Source organism: Battus philenor, unplaced genomic scaffold (assembly GCF_028537555.1).
Source record: "Battus philenor isolate CCGP_79_NKW_IND1 unplaced genomic scaffold, ilBatPhil1.0.hap1 SCAF_27, whole genome shotgun sequence".
NCBI classification, from domain to species: Eukaryota; Metazoa; Arthropoda; class Insecta; order Lepidoptera; family Papilionidae; genus Battus; species Battus philenor.
Window position 1 is genome coordinate 4646178 of NW_027181690.1, and position 23651 is coordinate 4669828.

Below are 23651 nucleotides of genomic sequence, written 5' to 3' on the forward strand. Positions count from 1 at the left end.
CCTCACACAGGCTAAAAACATCATAGAACTTATACTATTTACATCGAAACACTAAATCCTTTTCACAATTTTAATGATAGAGTAAACTAAAAATATTACAGCTTCACGTTTACAATAATAACGCATCGCATGTTTCATAACGAACTATATCTATGTTCTTCATTTTCAGCAGAAAAAGCGCGAGTAGCTCAGAACACAAAACCAGATAAAACCGCCTCAGACACCGCTTCAATACATACAGCGGGTTCTAGAACAAATCTCGCATCCAACTCTAGAACGAACTCGAAGGACAGTGTCAACGAAGACACTATCAGTCAAAGCTCCCTTGGCGGCGGTATAAAGAACAAACTGGCGGCTCTCTTTAACAAGGAGCAAACTATTAGCGAGACAACCATCGCTAATAAGTTTAAACAGGAGAGAGAGAAAGAGATGGAGATGTTACAGAATAGATTCCATTGTAAGGTATGTTAACATAATATTATTAGACTAAATGAATAATGGCCGGTAATTTTCGGCCGACATTTTTGGGGCCGAAAGGTTCTCGAGTGGTGACCATGACGGTAGACACGGCGAGGATAGGTCTCTTATGAGGTGGACCAGCGATATAGAGTCGCAGGAAGTCGAAGTCGTTGGATGCGGGCAGCGTAAGTCATTGTGGCAATTTTTGAGACAGGCGTTTGTGAAGGAATAAATTCTATATCAATACTAAGGTATTGTAAATAAGCCAACTAAACTAGACAGTTACCCGACCACAACAACTTAACACCTCAATTCCGTATACGGCCACAACTCGTCGGTCAACACCGAGCTATCCATATCCCTGGCTCGCTAACGGAGCCGCTCATACCATTACAACTAGCATACCTTTACTTGATAAAAAAAGTACATGGATCTCCTTTGATTTAAAATATAAAGACAGAAGTAAATAAGCTCATTAAAGTGTGTAACGTACTTAAATTGCAATTTAAAATGTCACAGTCGTGACTTGAAGTGATGACTGGCTAAATAATTTAATTAAAGTTATCAACTTCGGACCGAGGTTGATCTATTTATTTTAATTCCTTATCTCCAAACCACATCGCTACAGCACCGCCGCTTCATTTGTTGAACGATAATGTATTTGTTCACCTACCTACGTATTATTGATCATTTATCCCATCATGCTCGTTTGCAAATAGTAAATTTCTTTTTACGAATAGCATTTAGGCTTTTAATGCCATCGTAGTAACCTTGTTTTATTATATATAGTTTACATTTAAAGACGATACGTATTTGCATTAGTTTCGTGTTTAAATAATTAATATTCTTTTTTTTTTAAGTACTTCATTTGGCCCAATGTCAGAAACAATGAAATTGTCAAAATACTGCACGTCATTTGTTGAATTATAATTTATTTTTATACCTACCTACATATTGTATATATATATATATATATATATATATATGTGTGTGTGTGTATATATATTATATTTAATTTTGTATCCTTAGGATGTGTACCACCCATAAACTATTAAATAATCACCGCGAAGATAAGACGTATATTTGTAAAATAATTTAGACGCTTCTGATTTTGGTTTTGATGAAATAGTTTGTCTAAAGAATAAGCGAACAACACGGGTAAAGTTAGTCTCTGTTTAAAATAGATACTGCTTAGTGGCACTTGCGTTCGTCTTTTATATCTATTTTGTTCATGGTTCAGTTAGTTGTACTGTCTGCACGATAAAAACGCTAATGTATTGAGTATTATTTAATACAATAAAGCGTTAAATGTTCAAAGTCCGATACATTAAAGTTTCCTTTAATCTCTTTGATTTATTATTTATGTATTAAAGTCCATCCTAAATAGATTAATAGGAGTATATTTTTTTCTGTTTGCTATAAACCCTACTAGTTCAGTTAAATGCTTACTAGTAAATTGTTATTTTTTGTTGTAATTGTTAAATATATATGGCATGAGAAATGAAATTTGTACGTAATATCATGACGTCACTTGGCTCTCTACCCATGACTAATATTTAGAGAGGATCTGCATACCATCGTATACATGGATATGTCTTCATATTTTTCTAAGAGTAAGTCGTGTTTAATTATCTAAACCTTCTCGAAGGTCCCCATGACCTCAGCATCTTTGGGAGCTTCTCATTGCGATAATAACTAATTTAATGACAGGAGCTGAGCCACTCAAAGGAGTTCTCAAGATTAGTTACAATCTTTTGGGTCCCCCTTATTGGGGGCCTCTTGTTCCTCCATCTTATTTTTTGGATAGGGATATAAACTTGCCTATTTTAACCTTCTATCTCCCAACCTTCACAGTTCCTCTCTTTCTTACCTCTTTCATCCTTCACATTTTCTATCATTCTCACAATATTCATTTACATAATTTTCCTCCCATCCGTCGTGACTTTTCTTGAGATTTTAATCGTTTACGTTTTCAATTGACTATTTACATTTTTCATTCCTACAATTTTTCCATTTGTGTTATTTTATACAATTTCTTCTCAAAATATATTACAGTGACCTCTTAGACGGTTTTGTTACGCTTAATTACATCACTTATTACCTTGTTAGAAAACCGCAAGAAAGTATGGCGGCTCTGTTCCTCCTCTAAAAAGGAAGCGATGCTGCCGCAAGCAATGATCTTACCCATTTCAAGTTTAGATACTGCTACAGTCCTAACTCTTAAGCTATATACCTTCAGCAATCTGCCACCACGAACCCATTGAAATACTAATGCCAACCGGCAAAAGGCATTTGTCAGTGACAAAAATGCCCGCGTAAACGTTAATAATGAACTAAAGTGAAATCTATTGCCGAACATTTTTTTTTTGTTAGTTCACGGCATCCAACGCTGCCTAACAGTGAGAAAACGCAATAAGTGATAATTTTTCTACGGCCTACGCAAGTGTCTAACCTCGATCCTATTATGTACTGACCACTTGTAGGCTATACTCGCATTCCCACTCCAATGTCATAATAAAATAAACATATTTGTTTACCTTAAAAGGCGATACCTTTGATCTATTTAGTAACAAGGCGTGTCACTCGGGGTTTTTCAATATTAATACACCTTTTAGTAATACACAAACGTATGCACCAAACAGTAGTAAATTCGAATTTGTTTAAAGTTTATATTGTTGATGATTTAAAACGATTTCTCAAAATCTTTGGGACACATTTGAAAAAATGTATTCTGAGATGGAACTGAAAGCAAATGAAAAATCAAGTTATAACCTCTATCTATTACAACATCTATTTTATTCTATTTATTTGCTATTCTTTATTTAAACAGTCAAAAGACAGTTTCAACCTGTGCCTGAATATTGCTAGGTTTAAGTACGTTATTGCTTATAAAAATCTGAATGAATGTATGCGCCACTTCTTAATTTGAATGCGTTGAAAAAAGATGGTCTTATCTTTTATCGGACGCAATAAAATTTTGAGATAGCTAGTCAAAATCAAAAAATGTCTATTTATAATGTTTATTTATTCTGTTAATTCAACTCTAGACGACTAGGACGTGTGTTAAAATTAAAAATTTATTATTGTAAACCAAATAGGATATAAATAAAAATAAGTATTTTATCTGTCATATCTATGCATACAAAGAACTTCAAGAGACGACGACTCCACGACAATTACAATGTAAAATATAAATAATAATGTAATGATATAAATGAAATTCTTACGTTACAGCCGCCCAAGCAGCAGGAAGACATTCAGGATCATACTGATTCTGACGACGATCAGAGCGAGAACGATCCGTCGGAGAAGGCTCCGTTAATGGGCAGTACAATGAGCCTATCTCAGTCAGGAAAAAAACCGGAGATTGTGTCCAACTTACCCAAAGTCACGTTTGAGGATAAGGCGGTGGCACCTTCCGTGGACAAGGACGACAAGGTTGTAGCTTCGCAGCCAATTAAAAGAAGAAGTAAGTGAATTAAGTTTATATTCATTATAAACAAAAATATTTTTTATAATTATCAATATTTTCACAGTGATGAAACTTCAGTTGTGGTTGAATATTTAGTTCGTATTAGAAGTTATGCTTTAAGTCACTTAAAACATGAAAGTAAAGACACAGTTCTCAGTTAATTTATTAATTGGTCCAGGCAGTTGGTGTGTTAAAATACCTGCCATTTAAATTAAAAAAAAAACTACTGCACTAAAATAATAGAATTTTTGGAAGCGCAGTGTAGGGCGTATATACACATATAACATTATTAGGGTCACCAGAAGAGGCTGGATGCAGAAGGCTTCCAACTGGTCTTATTGGAAATTTAGGGAGGATATACGTAAACGTCCTGCGACTGAAATGATGATGAAATAATAATCGTATAATAAGTTAAAAATTCAAGTCGGGTGATATCATGTATAAAATATCACTGAGTGTATGAGTCCCTCCTGTAGAATATTTTATCTAATTCAATCACCAATTGACAAGTGTGAAACGGTTGTTTGAATAGCGATATATATAGATGTAAGTTTTCGCTTCAAAGGGAAGTTTTAACGATCGTAACATTTGTGTTTTTGTTTATTTTTTCAGGTTCTCAAGACTCGCAAGTCGTTCTCTCAGTATTAGAGGATGTTAAAAGGATAAAAGTAAACAACCCTAAAGAGACAAATGGGTCAGCCCTGCCGCAGCCGAGCATCTACCCGCACCTGTCGGATATTGAAACTGACCGTTCCAATTCCCAGGAGGAATACTCCGACTGCGGAGGCTCCAGGTGTGGACACTACGCGTTAGAATGCGTCTTCTTCTTCCTTTGTATTTGAATGCTTGGTCGGATGTTTGCGTTGTGTAACTCAGTTTGCGCTTGCCCATGTTTGGACAAACATTTGGTTCAAGCTTTGATTGGATAAAGGTTGCAGTGGAGCTGCATTAGGATTAAAATGTTTTCTTTTTAAACGGTTTCACTTGTTCTTTTTATAAATTAAAAAGTAGATCAAGGCCTTATAAATTATAGTAAATTAAATGACGCACAGTTGGGGAGAGTATATATAGTATTAAATATTATTTATATAGTATACACGTATACTTGTAATTTTTATATCGTTACAATTGCTATTTACAATTGATTACGTTGACAGTTTTGCCGGCAATATTATTATCTGCACTCGAGATAAATATGACAATAATCGTTTTAAAATAGATTTTTAAACGAGGCTAAATCCATAACTAGCTTCGTATATACCAGTTGACATTGACACGTTTGATTTGTAAACAGTGCGGCCGAATGTACGTGTGCGCAAATCTCCGAGTACTCCATAAATATTATAATATATAATATTAAACATCGTAACCTTTTTACATGCGTCTATAAAAGATAACAGAATTGTTGGTGGTATATCCTTGCGGATTTAGGTAAATATATAATTAACTAGGTTTTGCACGATGTTTTATTGATTGACGTTAATGTAGGACCCATTATAATTATTTACTTTTTAATGTCATTAAATCATCAACAGTTTTATTCTCAAAGCTAATCGAAGTAAAATGTTGCTTAAGTTATGTGGTCTTGCCCTTAATTTAGCGTATTTATGTATATTTTTAAGATATTAGAGTCATAAAAGAGTAGGTCGTTTACAATTTTGCTATAATGAATGTTAATGTACCAGCACGCAATTAATAATACCTATTTAAATCAGACTTACCCGTATGAGCATCGTGTAACTCGTAAATCTTTATCTAGAATATTCTTCAAACAAGGCCGACGCCCCGGACCAGACCGGTTTTTAAACCAATATGTGCCTAGGACACCGACACGGAGGAGTACTTGCATTATGACTTAAAATGTACAGCGACTATTTAAATTGAACTTTTAGTATATTTCGTAAATTATTTTTATGTTTAGGTCTTACGAAAATTTTTAAGAGATTATTTTACTGGTCGTAAACGATGAAATTTTTAAAAAAAATTATAATCACATATTTGTTGATAACATTTTATTGAAATGGTACCAGTGATATGTAAAAATACAGAAATGAAATATATGCATACATGCGATTTCCAAATAACTCGTAACGTTATACCTTCGTAAGTGACCACAAACTCAAGCAGATCATATATCAACTGTTAGTCAGTTTTCTTGTTAATTGAAACCGTATGTCACTGCAAAACTGGCCGATAGACTGTTCGAGGCTTCTTAGTAATGTTTCCACTCAACAGCATAATTAAAATTTAGTTATCTCTAAACCAAATATAGCAGTGTTTACAATACTTGAATTAAAATTTCATCACTATATTAAAAATTAATTAATGAATACAAAAGATGCTTTTGCCATTCGTAATGACACGCGATATGAAACTACTCGAGTAGCTCAAAAGCCTTGTTTCCATTTATAGAATTCACGAAGCCTGTAGAGATGAATAAACATATTTGCAGTCATTAATTTTTTAGTTAACAAGTTATGTGGATAAATCTATCCTGCCAATTTAAAGCACATATTAAAGTCATTTTTATTTTAAGTCTCTGGTACCCTTGTTAAGCATTGAAATAAAAATAAAATAACAATATGTTGAAAATGTCAAGGATTATCGACAATACTGGCAACACATGCTATTTAATTTATTGGAAACAAAACATCTTTTTTATTTTGTAAACCTCAATGTGACTCATTTCGAACGTATGTATTTACGTTTCAGACATAAAATACATCATGTCCATTTGACAGAATAAATGTGTGGATCAATTTTTGGCATATATATTCATAAGAATTACTATCAGAAATACAGGTCAAATGTTTTATATACATCAAAAATTTTTATTATTGTATATTATTGTAGTAAAATGAACATTCACACAAAATTGGATATAGTACATCGTTTTGTATACATATAAAAAAAATTGGTTCGCCCACAGATCAAAAAATAACTCGTAAAAAACTTGATGAACTTAATAACTTGAAATCTAATTTTGTAAAGATTACAGTAATAAAGAGTTTGCGCTGTGCGCAATTAAGTTTGCGAAATTATCCGAAGCGTTTACGAACGGTTGGCATGCAAATGGCCGAAATGCCGTGCGCATGCGCAATCCAGTTGCGGTATACGGGTTCGTTATCTCCCGAATGTTATGCATTTTTTGTGGGTAATTATAAAATTAAAATAGCAAAGATTCCTAAAAAGAATATACGTAATTATTTATGTGTTGATCTAAGTACTCCGAATGTCACAGTGAAGAAGTTAGTTTGAACGTATCCTCTTGGTTGTCAATGCCCAGAAAAAAGAAAATAAACATGCATAAATCCTTTTTAAAAGTTTTTATTTTGGAAACATTATTGGTAGCTAATTTTCAAAATTATTATTGCTATAATCTCAAAAATGCACAATTCACTCCAACTGAGTTAAGATTTCTTTGCTCAAGTTTTCCCATATAACTAATATACTACACTAGCTATCTATCAAATATGCATGAAAATTCCTTTAACGTTAAACACGTTCGTCTGCAGTGTAGGATACATACATACGGAGCCCTTAACATTTTAAAATTGTAAAAAAGTTCATAACAGAGCATAGGGAGTCTGTATCGAAAACAATTACACGGAAATCATATTTAATTTTTAATGCTAAGTACAATTTTGTAACAATAAGCAATAAGTTCGATGGTCAATGTAAGTCGTTAAACTTGACTGCGAAGTCGTAAAGATATCATTGAATACTTAAATAAGACTGTAATGTTGCCTATGTATTGTTAGCGTAGTGTTTACATTGAAAATAAATTAGGCTAAAGGTCAATCTTAGGTTAGGTATCATTTTGCTGATCTGAAGTTTTTTGATGTCTTATTATTAATGAACATATTAAAATGTTTTTACAACATTTATGACATTTCGAGTACATTCTTAGCATAATACTAAAGAATACTTGAAAATTGCCGGTTCTCAGTTAAAGGCAAATAATTGAGATTTACGAAAACAAAAAGGAAATTTATATTTTGTTTAAATTTTTTCTATGAGTATTTATTGAACTATTAATTGAACACCTTTGTTGCTCAGAAATCATATATTCGGATAAATAGCTACAATTAAAGCTATTTTCCATTTAGTAATTATGAAAACAATCGCAGGGTAGAAAGTCCACCGATAAACGCTAGATGCAGGCTTTTAAACAGTTCTATGAGAGAGGTCTATGTCCAGCCGTGGACGTACTTTGGCTGAAATAATGATAATGAACTATGGAAGCGGCTTCAATAAGACAGTAATAGATACATTAATAAAAGGAATTGTTTACTAAATCTCTACTTAAACACGAACATAAGTGCCGTTGGACGTTTCAACCATTCGCATTCCGAAATATTTATCTCATAAAAAGTGCTTTCCATGATAGCCAACCATTTCATAATTAGCTAAATAAATCCGAATATATGATAAAAAAATCTCGGTATATAAAATATGTAACGCCCCGATTCTAAACCTCCATAATTATTTCAGGTCAGCTTTGTTACGCTACTAACATTTCTCCCCGTAGAGTTACTATTAAATGGCCTTTTAATATATGCGTCACTTAAACTACCTACTTATTTAAATGAAACTTATATATAGCCAGACTAAACCAGATAAACTATTGTATGTACTTATAGAAGTTTAAACGGTAGATAGAAATGTTTTGTCCAGATTACAAACCATGTATAAGAATAAATACAGATATATCACATATATTATTTCAAAAAGTCTGCATACTGCAACATAATATATTATAAACATAATAGCAACGTATCAAACACGTAAGAAGTACGACAAGCCTTACTATGTCCACTTTTTCCTTACGCTTTTCATATGATAACCCATAATACACAAATAATGCTGTCCGATTTCTTTGTATTGACATGTATGATATAACACCCACTAGATCAGAGGATCCAAGACTTTTTTCTTATAAAACACCTGCAGCAACATTTCTACGTATTCATTGCTTAAAATATCTGCCTACATATACAATTCACTATCGAATGCTAAAAATTTTTTATGAATCCTTTTCTTACGAATTGTACAAATTTCTTTGTACAATACCCCATCGAGTTTCCCGTGGACCCCTTGGGGTTCATCCGAAACATTTTAGAAAATAATGTACTTGATCTTCTGACACCGACCAATTCTTCAATTTTTGGGCGATACGTTCTTATTACGATCATAATATGGTACGTTGCAATGTGCGGAATCCTTAAAGTATTCATCTTAACATCATCGTATAAATAGAGCGCCGGGAATATCCTTGTGTCGAACTTAGGAGAAATAGTACCTATTTAGTAGTTTTTCCTATTATTTTTAAATGTAAAAGTACAATATATTAACTACATCATTATCGCAGATATTAGGTATGTTCATACCAAGTGATAAATAACCTTATTTCAAAACTGTAGATTCAAAATTTATTTTGTGTGAACATACCTTTAGATATAAGTATTTGTCTTTATATAAATTTCTGGACGTCAGTCACCCTCCATATTAAACAACCATATGATGCATTGCATGACATAAATAGTATATCGTGTACACCATGAACAAGACTGTAATCTGGTTTGACAGATGATATGCTTTCAAAATCAAATATGTTTTTGGCATAATAACATTTCTCTTTCAGGAAGCCTTCGTTAAAACTTAAGTTAATTTGTCTGTGATAATAGAAAACTTTTCTATCGGATTTTTGTAAGAATAAAATGTTAAATACAAAACTTTGTCTTTCATTCACTTACTTTGCTGTTTGCCTTTTCAGGAGCTCTCAATGTGTCTATATATACAACGATATTATATGTATCAAAGAAAATTGATTTTGCAACCGTGTAATATTTTTTTGTACATGCTTATACATTTCAGTGGGAACGAATATACAAAGCGTATCTAATAAAGAGTATTTATCATTACCAAATAAATGTTAATTTAAAACGTATATTATTTATCAATCCTAAATTACAGGGCACACAGGGAGAATATTCAAAATTTGTCCGGAAATTATTGATTTTTACTAAAGGCAAACGATTTAAACATTACAAAGGTCTAGTTTAACCCTTAAATGCTTGACTTATATATTTCTCTTGCAGAAAAGTACACTACAATGCAGAGAAAAATAAATATAAATAATATTTTTTAAACTTATTTATTTAAAAAAAAAAACTTATGTTGCAGATATACAACATTATGTATTTACTTTTAAGTGTAGTACGGTTTTGACGTTGAAGTGGTATATTGCAGTTTTTTATCATTATGCATTTAAGAGTTAATGAAATGTGAGGCAGTCTGTCCACTACAATTGTATTCATTCAAGTATACACAAATATTAAACAGAATTGTTCTCTTGTGTATCATTCGCGAGTATGAATGCAGAAAATTCTCTATCGGCTAGTGGCTAAGTAAAAACAAATGTATGTTGACAGCATGCTTGTAACGTAAACCATTTGAATTCACTTGGATTCAGAAATCTTAAACTTGTTATTCATTATCTTAAAACATTAACTGTGATCTATTTAAACTTATCAGTAAAACCGATGTACAGTTATAGAAAAAAACCATGTTAATATTTCTAACACGTTGATGTGTTTTTATAAGTGTATTATTTTTATTAAACATTTATGTATGATAGATATGATAAATTAATCCGTATATCCTAATTGCACATATTATAGCCAGAGTCAAGCTATAACGTAAGGACGACTTTACCAAGGTTTTTATAAAAGTGCACATAAAATTGAAAATATTCTAGGCACATTTGACACTACGCTATGTATTCATTATTTATTTTATCTGTTGAAATACGATAACATCTCGGGGCAGTACCAAGTCTGTCAGCAAAAAATTACAATATAAATATGAATATCCATTTTGGGAAAAATCAGTACGACTTAACAATGATAATAGATGGCGTTGATGCTAATAACTACGTACGTTGTCTGTTTGCTTTTGCTAAAAAGTAGACTTATACATTGCTATGGTGTACAAATCAAACAAATTATATATAAATTATTTTTAATCAAAATACAAACTAGATTAATTTTGCATAAATTAATAAACAATATGTATACATATATAAAACGTCACTTTAAAATATGTACTAGTTAATGAAATCATCCCCCAATAAGTCTTTTGGTGTATATATAGTATTCACAAAATGGATACCTAAAGTGCGGTGCAGCGGTTTCAAAATTAACAAATAACATAAATGGTTTCGTAAATCTTACTTAGTGCAAAATCTACTATTTCTCTCGCTATTGCACCTTAGAGACGATGAAGGTTATAAACTACTGCTTATCGCCAGACTTTAAAGTCGTCATAACTGCTTAGATCTTTAGTCACATTAAATCTGAAGTCATTGTAGATTTTTCTTTTTTTTTTCTGGTCAGTCTTTTATTCACCATAGTCCTTGTGCATTGGTATCCTCGAATAGACAAATTGTCTCTATTGATTGTTTTTGTTTATTTCAATGTTTTAGAGAATATCCCTTTTAAATGTATCTTCTAGTAAGTAGAACTTATTAGTCAAGAGGCATACTCTTCGTAAATGAATAATAAACTGCCCTCTCCTTCATGTCCCTCATCTCCATCCAAAAGTTGTCTGGTAGAGATGGCCTCGAGCGATAAGACCGCCACTTGTACCATATGAATTGTTTACCCACTATTTATTGTCTATAGCGTACATACAAAAAAGTGTTTAAATAAAAAAAAATTGAACTTCACAGTCGTTTATTTATTTTGAGAGATCTTGTCTGTTTTATAACGCCTCGACGGAATTATTGACAAGCTTTTTACATACCATCTTATCTTTTGCTTACCTTAGGCAGAGTATTAGTAGATAGCCTTTCTTATTGACTTTATCAGAGTGATCGTGATGCGGTCTTTTATTGTCGACTTTCCCTACAACCATTAATTTGTCGAAGTTATCAAGTTGTCTGCGAGCGTTATGGCCAGAATATTTTAGGACTCCTTGGTAACATATCGTGGAGAGCTTAGTCTTAATCTTTAGTTTATATAAAAAGTATAGTTATAGAATTGAATACTAAACGTACCGTGGTTTCGGTTCTCCAATTACAATCATTGATTATTAGAGTAGAATTTATTCATGATTTGGCCTTTTCTGGCACTCTCAAATCGCAAACGTGTCGATGCCACGTCAAGGTCCTCTCACGTGAATCTTTGCGCATGGTCACTGCATAAAATCGACCACTTAAATGGCCTAAGAACTAGGATTTTAACTCCAATATAAAACATAACGTCTTCGTGTTTTGGAAACCTTCGAGCTTAATTTCCAAACAGAGGTCTCGGCTGAGTTACATTCTCATACTGCACCCTGTCCCATGAAACTGTAGATACTACTAACGTCAACTAGCAAAAAGTATCAATCAATAACCAAAAAAACGGTAACTTTATTCCACGTTACTTTATTGCACGTTATAAAAAACCTTTGGTCGAACTATACTATGCTACGCTGTACTGTAGTACGTAAAAGATGCGACTTCAACTAAAAAATGACAATCGAGTCACTTGTAGCAATTCATAATTGAAGGTTGCTAAGAGGAAGCTTAGAAGGCGTGTCAAATAAGTAATGAAAAAAATTAAATTTATCAGGTCCTCTTTTCATAAGTAAAATAATTTGTTCTTTCACAAAATTAAGTAAAACTGATTTTTAAGTATTTGACAATTAAAAGAGTAAAAAATAAATCGTTAAATATGTAAAAGATGGAATCATAAATTCCTTAAAGGTAGATAGCTGATAAAGGGCCAAAATAATTTTAAACTGTACGCATGTAATAAAAAAATGAAGTCCGGCACTTCAAGGAACTCATGCGTTAATACAATTTAAACCCTAGGTCTTTTAGAAAGGTATATATTGCATATAAATTATATGCAGTTTATTATTTCAACTGCAATGAACTTAAGAGTGATCACTTTATTTTTCGTTTAAATGAAAAATAAATAAATTAATTTTGTAACTATTAGCAATATTTACATAATGATATAAAAATATGTTAAACGACGAAATAAATTTGCAGCACGCGAACTTCATAGCACGCTGTAAAATACAATAGTTATTTTGTTTTGAAATGACTCTTAGCACTTTTCTGTTATTTTCATATACCTTCTATAAAATATTAGTAAAAAATAAAAAGGTACTTCAATTCTGATGAAGCTGTAAAAGAATCCAAAAAAGCACTTAATACATGTCCGTATAAAAGTAGACTTAGAGTAGAATAACCCGTTACATTGTGCAGTATATGTAGGATATATTTATTGTTAACTTTTGACACCTGACAAACTTTCTATAAAGTAAACTGACCCTAGTTTACCTATAAAACATTTTGCATGAAAATTTATGAAAAGCTGCACGTTTGCGTCAAGATTACTTACGTAAAATTAGACATTAATTGTAGGTCTTCAATTGTGTTTATTAAAATGAAAAATAATTAAACCAATATGAAATAAAAAATTACAACAAAATACTAGTAGAAAGTAAGACAAAAATAAATAATTTATATATCATATTGATGGCACACTCTGAGAGCTCCAATAACATCAAACAACAGCAAAGTACGGTGAATGAATGACGTTTGTTTTCCGCGTTAGATGATTTGAAATATAAATATAGTTTGTTTTTCCAGCACCAACTTCAAGGACAATCTAAACAAATCCGACAATTGGGCCGAAACGTCGTTCGGAAGGGAGGTAATGAATGTAAGTATTAATGTAAAGTTTTTCCTTTTATAAAAAAATAAGAAGACGCAACATGCTGTCAAAGGTGAGTGACCTGGTAAGTGAACTAAATTACGTCCTGGACATAATATAAACGTAAAAGTAGTGTAAACGTAGTCATCATCATCTCATGTCAACCGATAGACGATGACTGCAAAGGCCCCTTTAAGATCGCCACGATGACCTGTCTTGCCCGATTGACCCTCATCCAGCCATTTACCGCGACATTAATTATGTCGACGATCCACCTAAAGGGGATCACCTGCGCCACGTGTACCTTGCCTTGTGGTCGCGACACTAAAACCTTTTCGCTTCAATGTAAATATAGTATCTAAAGGTATTTAGAGGAGACAAAGCACAGATGCGATATTTTACGTATGTCAGTCAAATATCACTTCGGTCTTGTGACTGTTGGTCAAATGTCTGTCAGAGTGATGTCAGGATAGCAAATGATACTGCAAATAATAGTGTGATTTTTATAAAAGGTTTTGTAATATTAACTGTTATGTAATGTCACTCCAGCTCGTTACCTGGAAACAGGAGATGACGTTTATTTGTTTTTAATTGATTTATTCACATAATTATATACTTTGTATCATTATCAATGAGCACTTGTATACATTCTCTAAAAAAGGATTCAAATAATCGGAATTTAGGAGTTATTAAATAAGCCTATCATTTCTCCAGGTCGTGAAGAAAAACAATACAAGCTATAAAAAGGCCGTACGCGAAGATGACTCGGACAGCTCCCACAGCGCCTGCGACAGCGAGCTGGACGATCTACTAGATGAGGCGCTTGAAGACAGCGAGGGACCTACGCCGCCTAAACAAAATAAAGTGAGTACATAAACATTTATTTGAAATAGAACAATACATTGAGAAACAGCGTTAACGTTGAATATTAACTAATTGTCCATAGTAGTACAGATTTTAATCTTTAACCTTCTAACTGCCAAGCTGTTTTGGCCATGACTTCCCCAGGTGCCAAATGGAAATATCAAGTGTAGGCTTTCCTTATGTGTAAATTTGGGATCTTTACATTCTATGAATGAATATAACACATTATGTATATCATTGTGTACTGAGACCGCCGGCGACCTTCATGGCACTTAAAGGCAACAGAGTACTCGGTGTGCCATGAGGTCGCCGGCGGGTCACGTTTTTGTAACATAGAAAACACGATAGGTTTTTAAAGCCAGCTTTGAAATATGAATAAATTGTGAATTCAATACAAAGAAAGGTTTCTATATACATATTCTAATGTAAATTTCATATAAAAAGTGAGGCCGCCCGCGGTCTCATTGGCACCCATGGTAACCGCTTCTAAAACATGCTGCAAATCGTATACCATCCCGTGATCCAGTTGCTAGGTGCGTAATGAAGCTAATAATTACCGGAGGGTCGGAAAAAATAATATTCCTTATATGTACAGAAGAAAAATTGTGAGGTAGCCGGCGGTCCTCATGGCACTTAAAAGGTTAAAAATAGAGTGTAGAGGAAACTTTCAGGTCATACAAAGAACATCTGTCTCCGTCTTATAAATTTCCTTTTCAATAATAACTTAAATTATAAAGTTGACAATGCCAAACATCGCCGGTATCTTTCTTTATACTTTTCCTACTGCCGCGTGCAGCAGATGGCTGTATGAGTAGCATCCTTGGCCAGCACCACATTTTGATCGTTGTCGATCAATATAATCTTATGTTCCCTTTCCGGGAATTATTTACACGGCTGTTACCATATTCATAGCATTGCATGATATAATATTAATAAGTTATAATCACCGACCGATTCAATACGACCGAAGTTTCAAAAGCACACGAGAAAGGACATGATTTTGTTTAAAAAATATGTTAAAGTAACAACATGGTTATGATCTCAACATTCGTATTGCAGCAAGGACTATCATCTGATAGCTTTGTATTCGAAGAACGAGCGAAGTTTAAGTCGCCGGTCAAAGTGCCTCCAGCGAGTACACCGTCCAGGCACGACCGTGGCGCGGAATTAGTGCACAGCGTCAGTTTCTACAGGAGGATGCAGAATGCGGTAACTTTTTACTACTTTCTTCTCATTTTGTTTACCCTCTACCAGTACAACTTGACTATAATATAGTAAAAACATATTGGAACAGAGCCATCGCTGATTCCAATTCTATTATATGTCGATTATATTAAGGGGACCGGAAAGTAATGTCCCTTTCTTAAGGTAAATTTACACTACATTTTTAACAAGTTTTTATTTCTAATCAACAATATATTCACCTTCGTTAGCAACAACCTTATACCTGTATACAAATTTTCAATACCGAAGCTGTAAAAAACAATCAGGATTTCTGTAAAACACGTCGACAGAAACAACGTTGCTTTCCGATCCCCCTAATACAATCGGTCTTTGGGACGAAGTCACGCGAACATCTGCTATTACAGTAGCTACAGCCTACTATTTTTATTATCTAATCTAGTCTAGATTCAAGATAAATTGTCATGTTAATGCTATGTCTTTGTTATGTTATTGTTTTCATTTAATATGTAAATCGCTATTGTAAACATCATTATGAAATAGAAGACGATTAGCGGGTAATTTTTTGTAAAGGAAACTGTGAATCAATTAAAACTGACTATGACATTGATAAACTAAACATAATTTACATTCGTATGTATCAATTGAATCGTAAATAAAAAGAGTCATAAATATAAATATTAGTAATAATAATGTATATATCATTTAATTGACAGTCATCGACACCGACAACGCCGCTTCGCGTTATACGGCACAGGTCACCAGAGAGAGAGTGTCCGCCCACTCCGGAGCAGCCCGTGGTCAACGTGACCACTGTCCGCGAGCGCATTAAGGAATTGCAGAACGAGATTACTAAGCAACAGACTATCATATCACAGGTATATACTTCATCTTTCGAAAGTTAACAAACAAGAAATACTTTATGAAAAACTACAATGAATTTAAGATATTCAATCTACTATACACTTTACAACAATACACCATCATCATATCAGTGGATGGACGCCCACTGCAGAGCATAGGCATACCCCAAGGATCGCCAAGGATGAACTGTCTTGCGCAGCCAGCATCCAAAGACTATCCATCTATTGCACCCAGAAGTACACTCATAACATAACTATATTTCTAGAAATAGACGCAAATGTCAATCAAGTTATATTTAAAATAATTATGCAAAGAATATTACGGGATGAGCAGTAATAGCACAGCGGTATAGAACTGAGACTTGCGATAGAAGGTCGCGGAGTTGATTCTTCAAAATTTTCTACATTAATTAAATAGGCTTGCCACAGCAATGAGCAACAAGCCTGCCAAACGTGGCGATTATGATACATCTCCCTTAGATATCTTTGAGGGAGGCTTATTCCTTGCAGTGGCCGTTTAATGGCTAAAAGTACGAGTATGGGGTGGTTGGTTATAAGCATAATAAAAGCTTTAATAAAGTGAATGTATACTGTACACAATCATTTGCTGTCAATTAATGTATGCTATACTCTATTTAATAATGGTTTCAGAAGTAATTAAAACTGTAATGATAACATATAGAGAAAAAAACGTTTTTAAAATTCCGATTACTACATATTAAAATAAATTATTGTTTACTATCTGTCCCTGTAGACTTTGTACTGTCAGAAGTTTTTAGCCTGTTGCGTCCCAATACAAAAATTAAATTAATGTAACACATTTCAAAGTAATCACTCTATACAATATTATTGAAAATTGGTATAAAAGGTTTTTGTTAACAAATGAGACTACACCCCTTAAAAGCTATTACACCTATGTCCGATCATCCCTGTATATTAAGTGGTGGAGTTCAGCTGTGAAATAGCTTATCCAATGCACTGAAGGAATGTAAAAATTTGTAATTTTTTAAAAATTAACTTAAAAAACATGTGTTTGTAACTAATTTTAATTTAGTTTAAAATGAATTAATTTTTTTAATACATATTGAACTGTTCCAGGCCAGCCAAGCTCTGAATCTATGCGCTGCTACCATAGAGTTTAGCGGCTCCACAGAACAAGCAGAGGGAGAACGTTTGCTGCTTTTAGCCAGTAAGTAGCGCTTGTACTTAATGTTTTATATCTTAAGTTATTTTGTTAACTTCACTTCACAACACAGTCCTCGAACCTCTGTGTTATTTTATCTAGTCTATTATGGATGCCGACTTAGTGTTTAGAGATATTCAGACCTTTCTTATCTTGGCACATCTTACCTTTATTTAAGATATGCCAAGATGCCTTTTCACTTTAAGTACAACAAAAGGATTACGACGGATTCCTGCCATCTAAAATTTCTGCGAACTTTTTTGGACGCGTCGTGTCAAAATTATGGAAAATTTTTTTTTTAATAATTCCCACTTCGCTAGCTTTCTGCTTTTAATTAAACTGGATCATCCCAACTTTCATAATAAAATGTCACGGTGACGACCTTAATTAACTTAACCGATACGTGTATCCTCTTTAGATTCCAGGTTTTCGATTATTTATAAGGAGTTCTGTTGATCTTTCTTACTTAGCCATCTTCCACGACATTACAACCCCCCAGGCGTTTCTGATATCTGTAAATATCCATCAATAGAATCTCTATATTACTCCAGGTCTGCTAGTCTAAATTATATCACGCCTTCCTAAAAATTTGCAGCACACCGGAGACAGGCATGCGTGCACGAAGTGCAGCGGTTGCAGGTGGAGGGCGCCGGGCCGGCTGCAGCCGCTGGCATGGCTTCACTTCATCTGCATGGCGTCGGCGTGCCCCTCAGACGTGACTACGTGCGCCATCTTAACGCAGGTAACTCACATACGTCTGCAAAGTTAACGAATTCTTCATGAGTCTGATTGTGAGCATTATAATAAAGTTCCATGGTCTATGGTTCAAATTATCTCTGAACATTCGCTTTTAAACACAGTACGGTCGTCTTTACAATTAAAAAAGTAAGACAGATTAGTGCCAAACAGAGAGTCTCTGAGAGGCGGTCTATCAGCGGGCTGGCGGGCGGTGCATTTTGTTGTACGACTACCACTGCATGTGCAATATCAGTAACGTTTTCCGTACGACGTTTAGTCAATAAATTCAAAATATCTCTATGCAAATAGGTATTTACACGCATTTTTGAACAGTCAATTATTAAATAGTTACTGATATTCTCGAATAGACTTGAAAAATTTTCTCTAAATGATTATCAACTTCTGCTACTAAAGAGCTCTGCTATGTCGTGAATTTGTTGAACTAATTGTACAATAACTCAGTCCTAATTTCATATATAAATGTGACCTTAACATAAGACTTAGTAGAAACAATTTACTTTATTTATTTACTCTTATACTATGTAATAATGGCGGACTTATTATAAGTATTTTTAAATCGAGTAATTAAAAATGTATATCGTACTTTTAAATTTTTTTTACTAATATATTCATTTATCATTGATTTTGTCATATCCTGCACAGATGGCGCTATCGGTCACCATGCTGTGTGCCTTTTGAAGTGCCGCGACCGCGTGCTGGCCACCAGCATGCAGCTGACGCAACCCACCAGCAGTCTCCTACATTTCCCTGACGAAATACGCATGGACGGACTCGCGAGCGATTTCAAGGTACAAAATTATGTAAAATTATGTACAAATATTTCAAATCTATTTTGTTGTTTAAATCTTTGATTTTATAAATTTGACGCATAATATTTACAATTTTCATTATTCGAAATAATTTTTTTTTCCAATTTAATACTAATTACAAGCAGCTAAAAATGTTATCATACTATATTGTAACTTATAATTACATGTTTGTAATAAATTAAAAGAAGCTTGTTTTGTAAGTGAATTAAGACTATACTTCAAAGTGCAGGAATTGATTGATGCATATTCAATTTGTTTATGTAACAACTATGCCTATGAAAGTAATTTCCTTCAAAATTGACCATATTTTAAAGGACTGGTCAAAAGGACGAAAAATAATCCTCACTATTATAACATTTTTTTTAAGAGTAATATATAGAAATGAACAATTGAAAGCATAATAAATAAATATAAATTCATCCAAACTGTTAATTTTTTTTATAAAATAATTATAATGTTTCCAAATCCCTTCTATTAATTGATAACCTGCTGTATTTTTCCTTATTAACCAAGTCCATCCAATGGTTATCTAGATGAAATCAAAAATAGATTAATAAATAAATCGTAAATTAATTGATGAAATTCCTTGATATTATTCTATGAAAATGAATTGTTGTTTCAGGTCACTGTTGAAATATATCTTTTGCAAGCGTCAAAGGAAATACTTCCGCATGATGTCAAATATCACATCTCAAACAAAAAGGTAAAAGTAAATTATTAACTTTTTAAAATTAGTTTTTAAGCTATAACCGAATTTATATAAACAGTATTTAAATAAAAATTGTAATATGCTAATAACTTTTACAGTCAAACTCCAAGCTTCTGACTCCAAAGTCTAAAGTATCGGAGTTGAAAGCGCCGCGCGTGCAGAGTCCAGCCGGACCGCATTCAGTTAGAAGTCCTCAGTTCCAGCTGCACGGCTACTGCATCTTCGCACTGCAACAGGCGTCAAGAAAATCCTTCACTCTAAACAAGGTATGATAACAATACCTTTTGATGCAGCGTAACGCGAAAAAGATTTTAGTTTATTAATAAGATAACCAATACACTAATAAAGGGATTTCTAGTTGGCGTACTTCGGATTAATTGCACTTCAGCAGCAACACCACTGTTTATGTCTGCATAAAGTTTAAATTTTGCTTCAGCCGAAAATATATATTGGCTATATAAAGTTGCAGCCTTTAATTTTAACTATTCAACAAGTTTTTTTTTAAAGTGTATTTACTTGCCTTTAACACTAATAACATTAGAATTAGAAAACTGTGACAAGGCTTATGGTTTATGAACTGATAAAAAGCCGAATCTCAAGATCGTTATTTGAATAAGGCTTCTTGCAGAAAAATAAATTATAGCAACAGATTTAAATATATCTTATTTATTAGAATATATAATATATTATAATATATAAGATTAATAAATTCTGTGTAAAAATGAAACTTCATATCAGCCGAAAGACGCGCACTACAAGGTATAGACCTTCTCTAAATATTGCCACTATTAATTATATCATTGTTTCGTCTGAAGGGGGTGCGCATAGAACATAGAATTAGTATTATAATTTTATTTCTTTGCCTTATGCAATGAAATAAAAGGCTTTTCTTTTTATTTATTGTGTATTATGGTGCCGGCAGGTGCCGCATGGCAGTCCTCTTGAAGGTTCTCTGAACGTGGACATCCGCGCTAGGCTACGCGTGACGGCGCCGGAGCCTCACTCGGCATTCCTTACTGCATTCGACGACGTGTCGGGCCTGGGCGCCTGGCACCGTCGCTGGTTCCGCCTCGTCTCGCCGCGACTGCAGTACTGGAAGTACCCCGATGACGCCAATAGGAAGGTCACTAATCCTTTTCATTCCATTTTACCCTGATATTCGTAGCTATGCTCCAAAAATAATAGCATTACTGGACCGATTACAACAATTATAATTTAAGTATTTCATATTAATTGATTAATTTTACTGTATTTAGTACGTTATAACTTAACTTCAAGATTAAACTAGCATTTCATTTAAATTAAAAGAAAACCTTACTTCAAATTTAAAAAAAAGTTGGATTACACATCTTGCAAAAAGAAGGATCTTTTTGGAGCAAAAGTTGGGTAACAGTTTCTCTTCTGAGAAACTTTTTAAAAAATGCATTTATCAGAAAATTTAAATTGTTTTGTTCATCATACCCAGATCCCAGATGCGTTTGTTATAGAAATTTACAAAAGATGCACAGCGCCATTATAACAAATTTTTATTTTATTTATTTCTTTTGTATTCTTAAATAATCTTTTTATTCTTTTTCTAAGCAGACCGTTTAATTTCTTATATGTTTAACTTATCCTTATACAATTATATATCAAATTATGTATGTTACAATAATATATCTGTAAATACAAACAAGTTATGGATTTAATTTCTTCTTTTTATTTCTAGATGCCAATTGGTGACATTGATCTATCAACGGTAGTATCAGAAAGAGTTGTAAAGGCGCCAAGAGATCTTTGTGCCAGGCCAAACACAATCCTACTAGAGACCTCTGTACCTGCCGGAATGGCGTGTCCAGACTCGGGCTCCCTCATCTACGTGCGACGGCCTGACGGTCAAATTGTAAGGAGGCACCTCCTGGCGGCTGACACCACCCAGGACAGAGACGAGTGGCTTCAGTGTCTTAACAAGGCCCTAGAGTATGTTAGGTGCTGTGGCACTGATGAAGACTAAGGCTAATGGCCTTTAATTGATGTAACAATTGAAATAACTATGAAACATATTCTTTCAAATAGACTTTGTTAAGTATCTTCAAAATGAGTTGTAATCCCAGGCATGTTTATCTCATTTATAACCTTTAATACAATGATTTACTTATTTGAATGTAAGATTCCCCTGGAAGTTCTGGGGTTATATGAAAAGATATAATTTACTAGGACATGCCTGTTCGTTGGTTTGATTTACAACTTTTTTTGCAGTCAGATTATGGTATATCATGAAGTTGTACCAAGTTAATATAAATGGATTTACGTTATACAAATTAAAATACAAATTCAAAGCGATTGATCGAATGAAGATAGAGATTCAAATACCTTATTACAAGCAAACTGCAAGACAGTTTGCAGAAAAGTTTATCACATTAAAGACACAATTTTCATTACAATGTTTTTTAATCACAATGATCATTGATGAATTTAAGTACACAATCCACATAGTTTTAATACGTTTTGCTTTAATTTTTATTAAGATTAGACTAAAATATATAGAAAGAAGAAGAAAAGGTAGAAGTTACTTTGAGGGAAAAAGAAATGGATATTTTACAGCATTTCAAGTTTAATAACAGACCACATTAGTTTAAATATTTACATCTAGGCCAATTTTAATCTATAATTGTTGTACTTATAAAATACAGGGTTCCTTTAAAACTTAACAGGCACATCATTTCTTTCTACAACTGAACATAAAAATTGGTTATAAACAAAATCTTGATTTAGATTTCGTTCCTGTGTAAAATAGTGATACATTGTATGTAGAGACATACTTTCTGTAGCAATTTCTTGGACTGGTTAAAGTGAACACAGCTTTATAAATTAGACATATCCATTTCATTGGGACGTAACTAAGTTGAGTTACAGCGACGAGTTTCTATTTTATTAACACAATGTAATGTTTAATGTACCAAACAAAACAACATTAGAAGAGAATTAGGCATAACTATGTTTTAGTATTCTTCAAGTATTTTATTATATAACGAAATGCGTACTGTTTTTGATATTTATGTCTTAATAACACCTGACAGACTTAATATATCTAATTAAATTAATGGTTAATTTTGTTTGTGCAAAATTATCCAAAACAGAATACATGAAATTTTTATCAGAGGGCTTTTATTATTTCAATATGGTTTTTTAATATACTCTTTTTAGGATAAACCATAATTTTTAGTGAATATTATAATTTAAAGCATATAATCTTAAATTTTAACACATTGTCCATTTCTATAATTATGTTATTAATTTTAATTACTATTATCGTACCAATAATTTTTAATTAATCCTTATTACTTTATGTACATTAATCTTATTCTAATTTCTAATGTAAATGCTACCTGATTTGATATTACCGATATCTTTTGCAATAATTATTATATAAAGTAAGTTGTGTATATAAAATCAAATGCGTACAATAAAATTTGTGTAAGCTTTTGTTTTGATTTCATTTATCTCTTTTGTTATACTCCTTCAATGGACTACATGTAGAAGAAAAATAATATTTATTTTGTTTGAATAAAAACAGAGGATAAACCCTAAAGTGTTCTGTTACTAATAGTCAATGTACAGGTTCACTTAATTGTTATAAGAAGGAGTTAGTCCAAACA

At 32.9% G+C, this 23651-nt stretch overlaps 1 protein-coding gene across 1 annotated transcript in view; it reads left to right on the forward strand.

Moving 5' to 3' along the window:
* The window catches only part of LOC137925625 (anillin-like), a 71939-nt gene extending 48548 nt beyond the window's left edge, over positions 1-23391 (forward strand). The window contains exons 8-21 of the mRNA XM_068769097.1: positions 170-462; positions 3694-3928; positions 4544-4724; positions 13581-13653; positions 14359-14508; positions 15568-15717; positions 16407-16568; positions 17652-17742; positions 18332-18478; positions 19138-19283; positions 19927-20007; positions 20112-20279; positions 20936-21136; positions 21722-23391. Coding sequence (XP_068625198.1) covers positions 170-462; positions 3694-3928; positions 4544-4724; positions 13581-13653; positions 14359-14508; positions 15568-15717; positions 16407-16568; positions 17652-17742; positions 18332-18478; positions 19138-19283; positions 19927-20007; positions 20112-20279; positions 20936-21136; positions 21722-22006 — 2363 coding nt within the window. The 3' untranslated portion in view covers positions 22007-23391. The remainder of the gene's footprint in view (positions 1-169; positions 463-3693; positions 3929-4543; positions 4725-13580; positions 13654-14358; positions 14509-15567; positions 15718-16406; positions 16569-17651; positions 17743-18331; positions 18479-19137; positions 19284-19926; positions 20008-20111; positions 20280-20935; positions 21137-21721) is intronic.
* Positions 23392-23651: the final 260 nt, after the last annotated feature.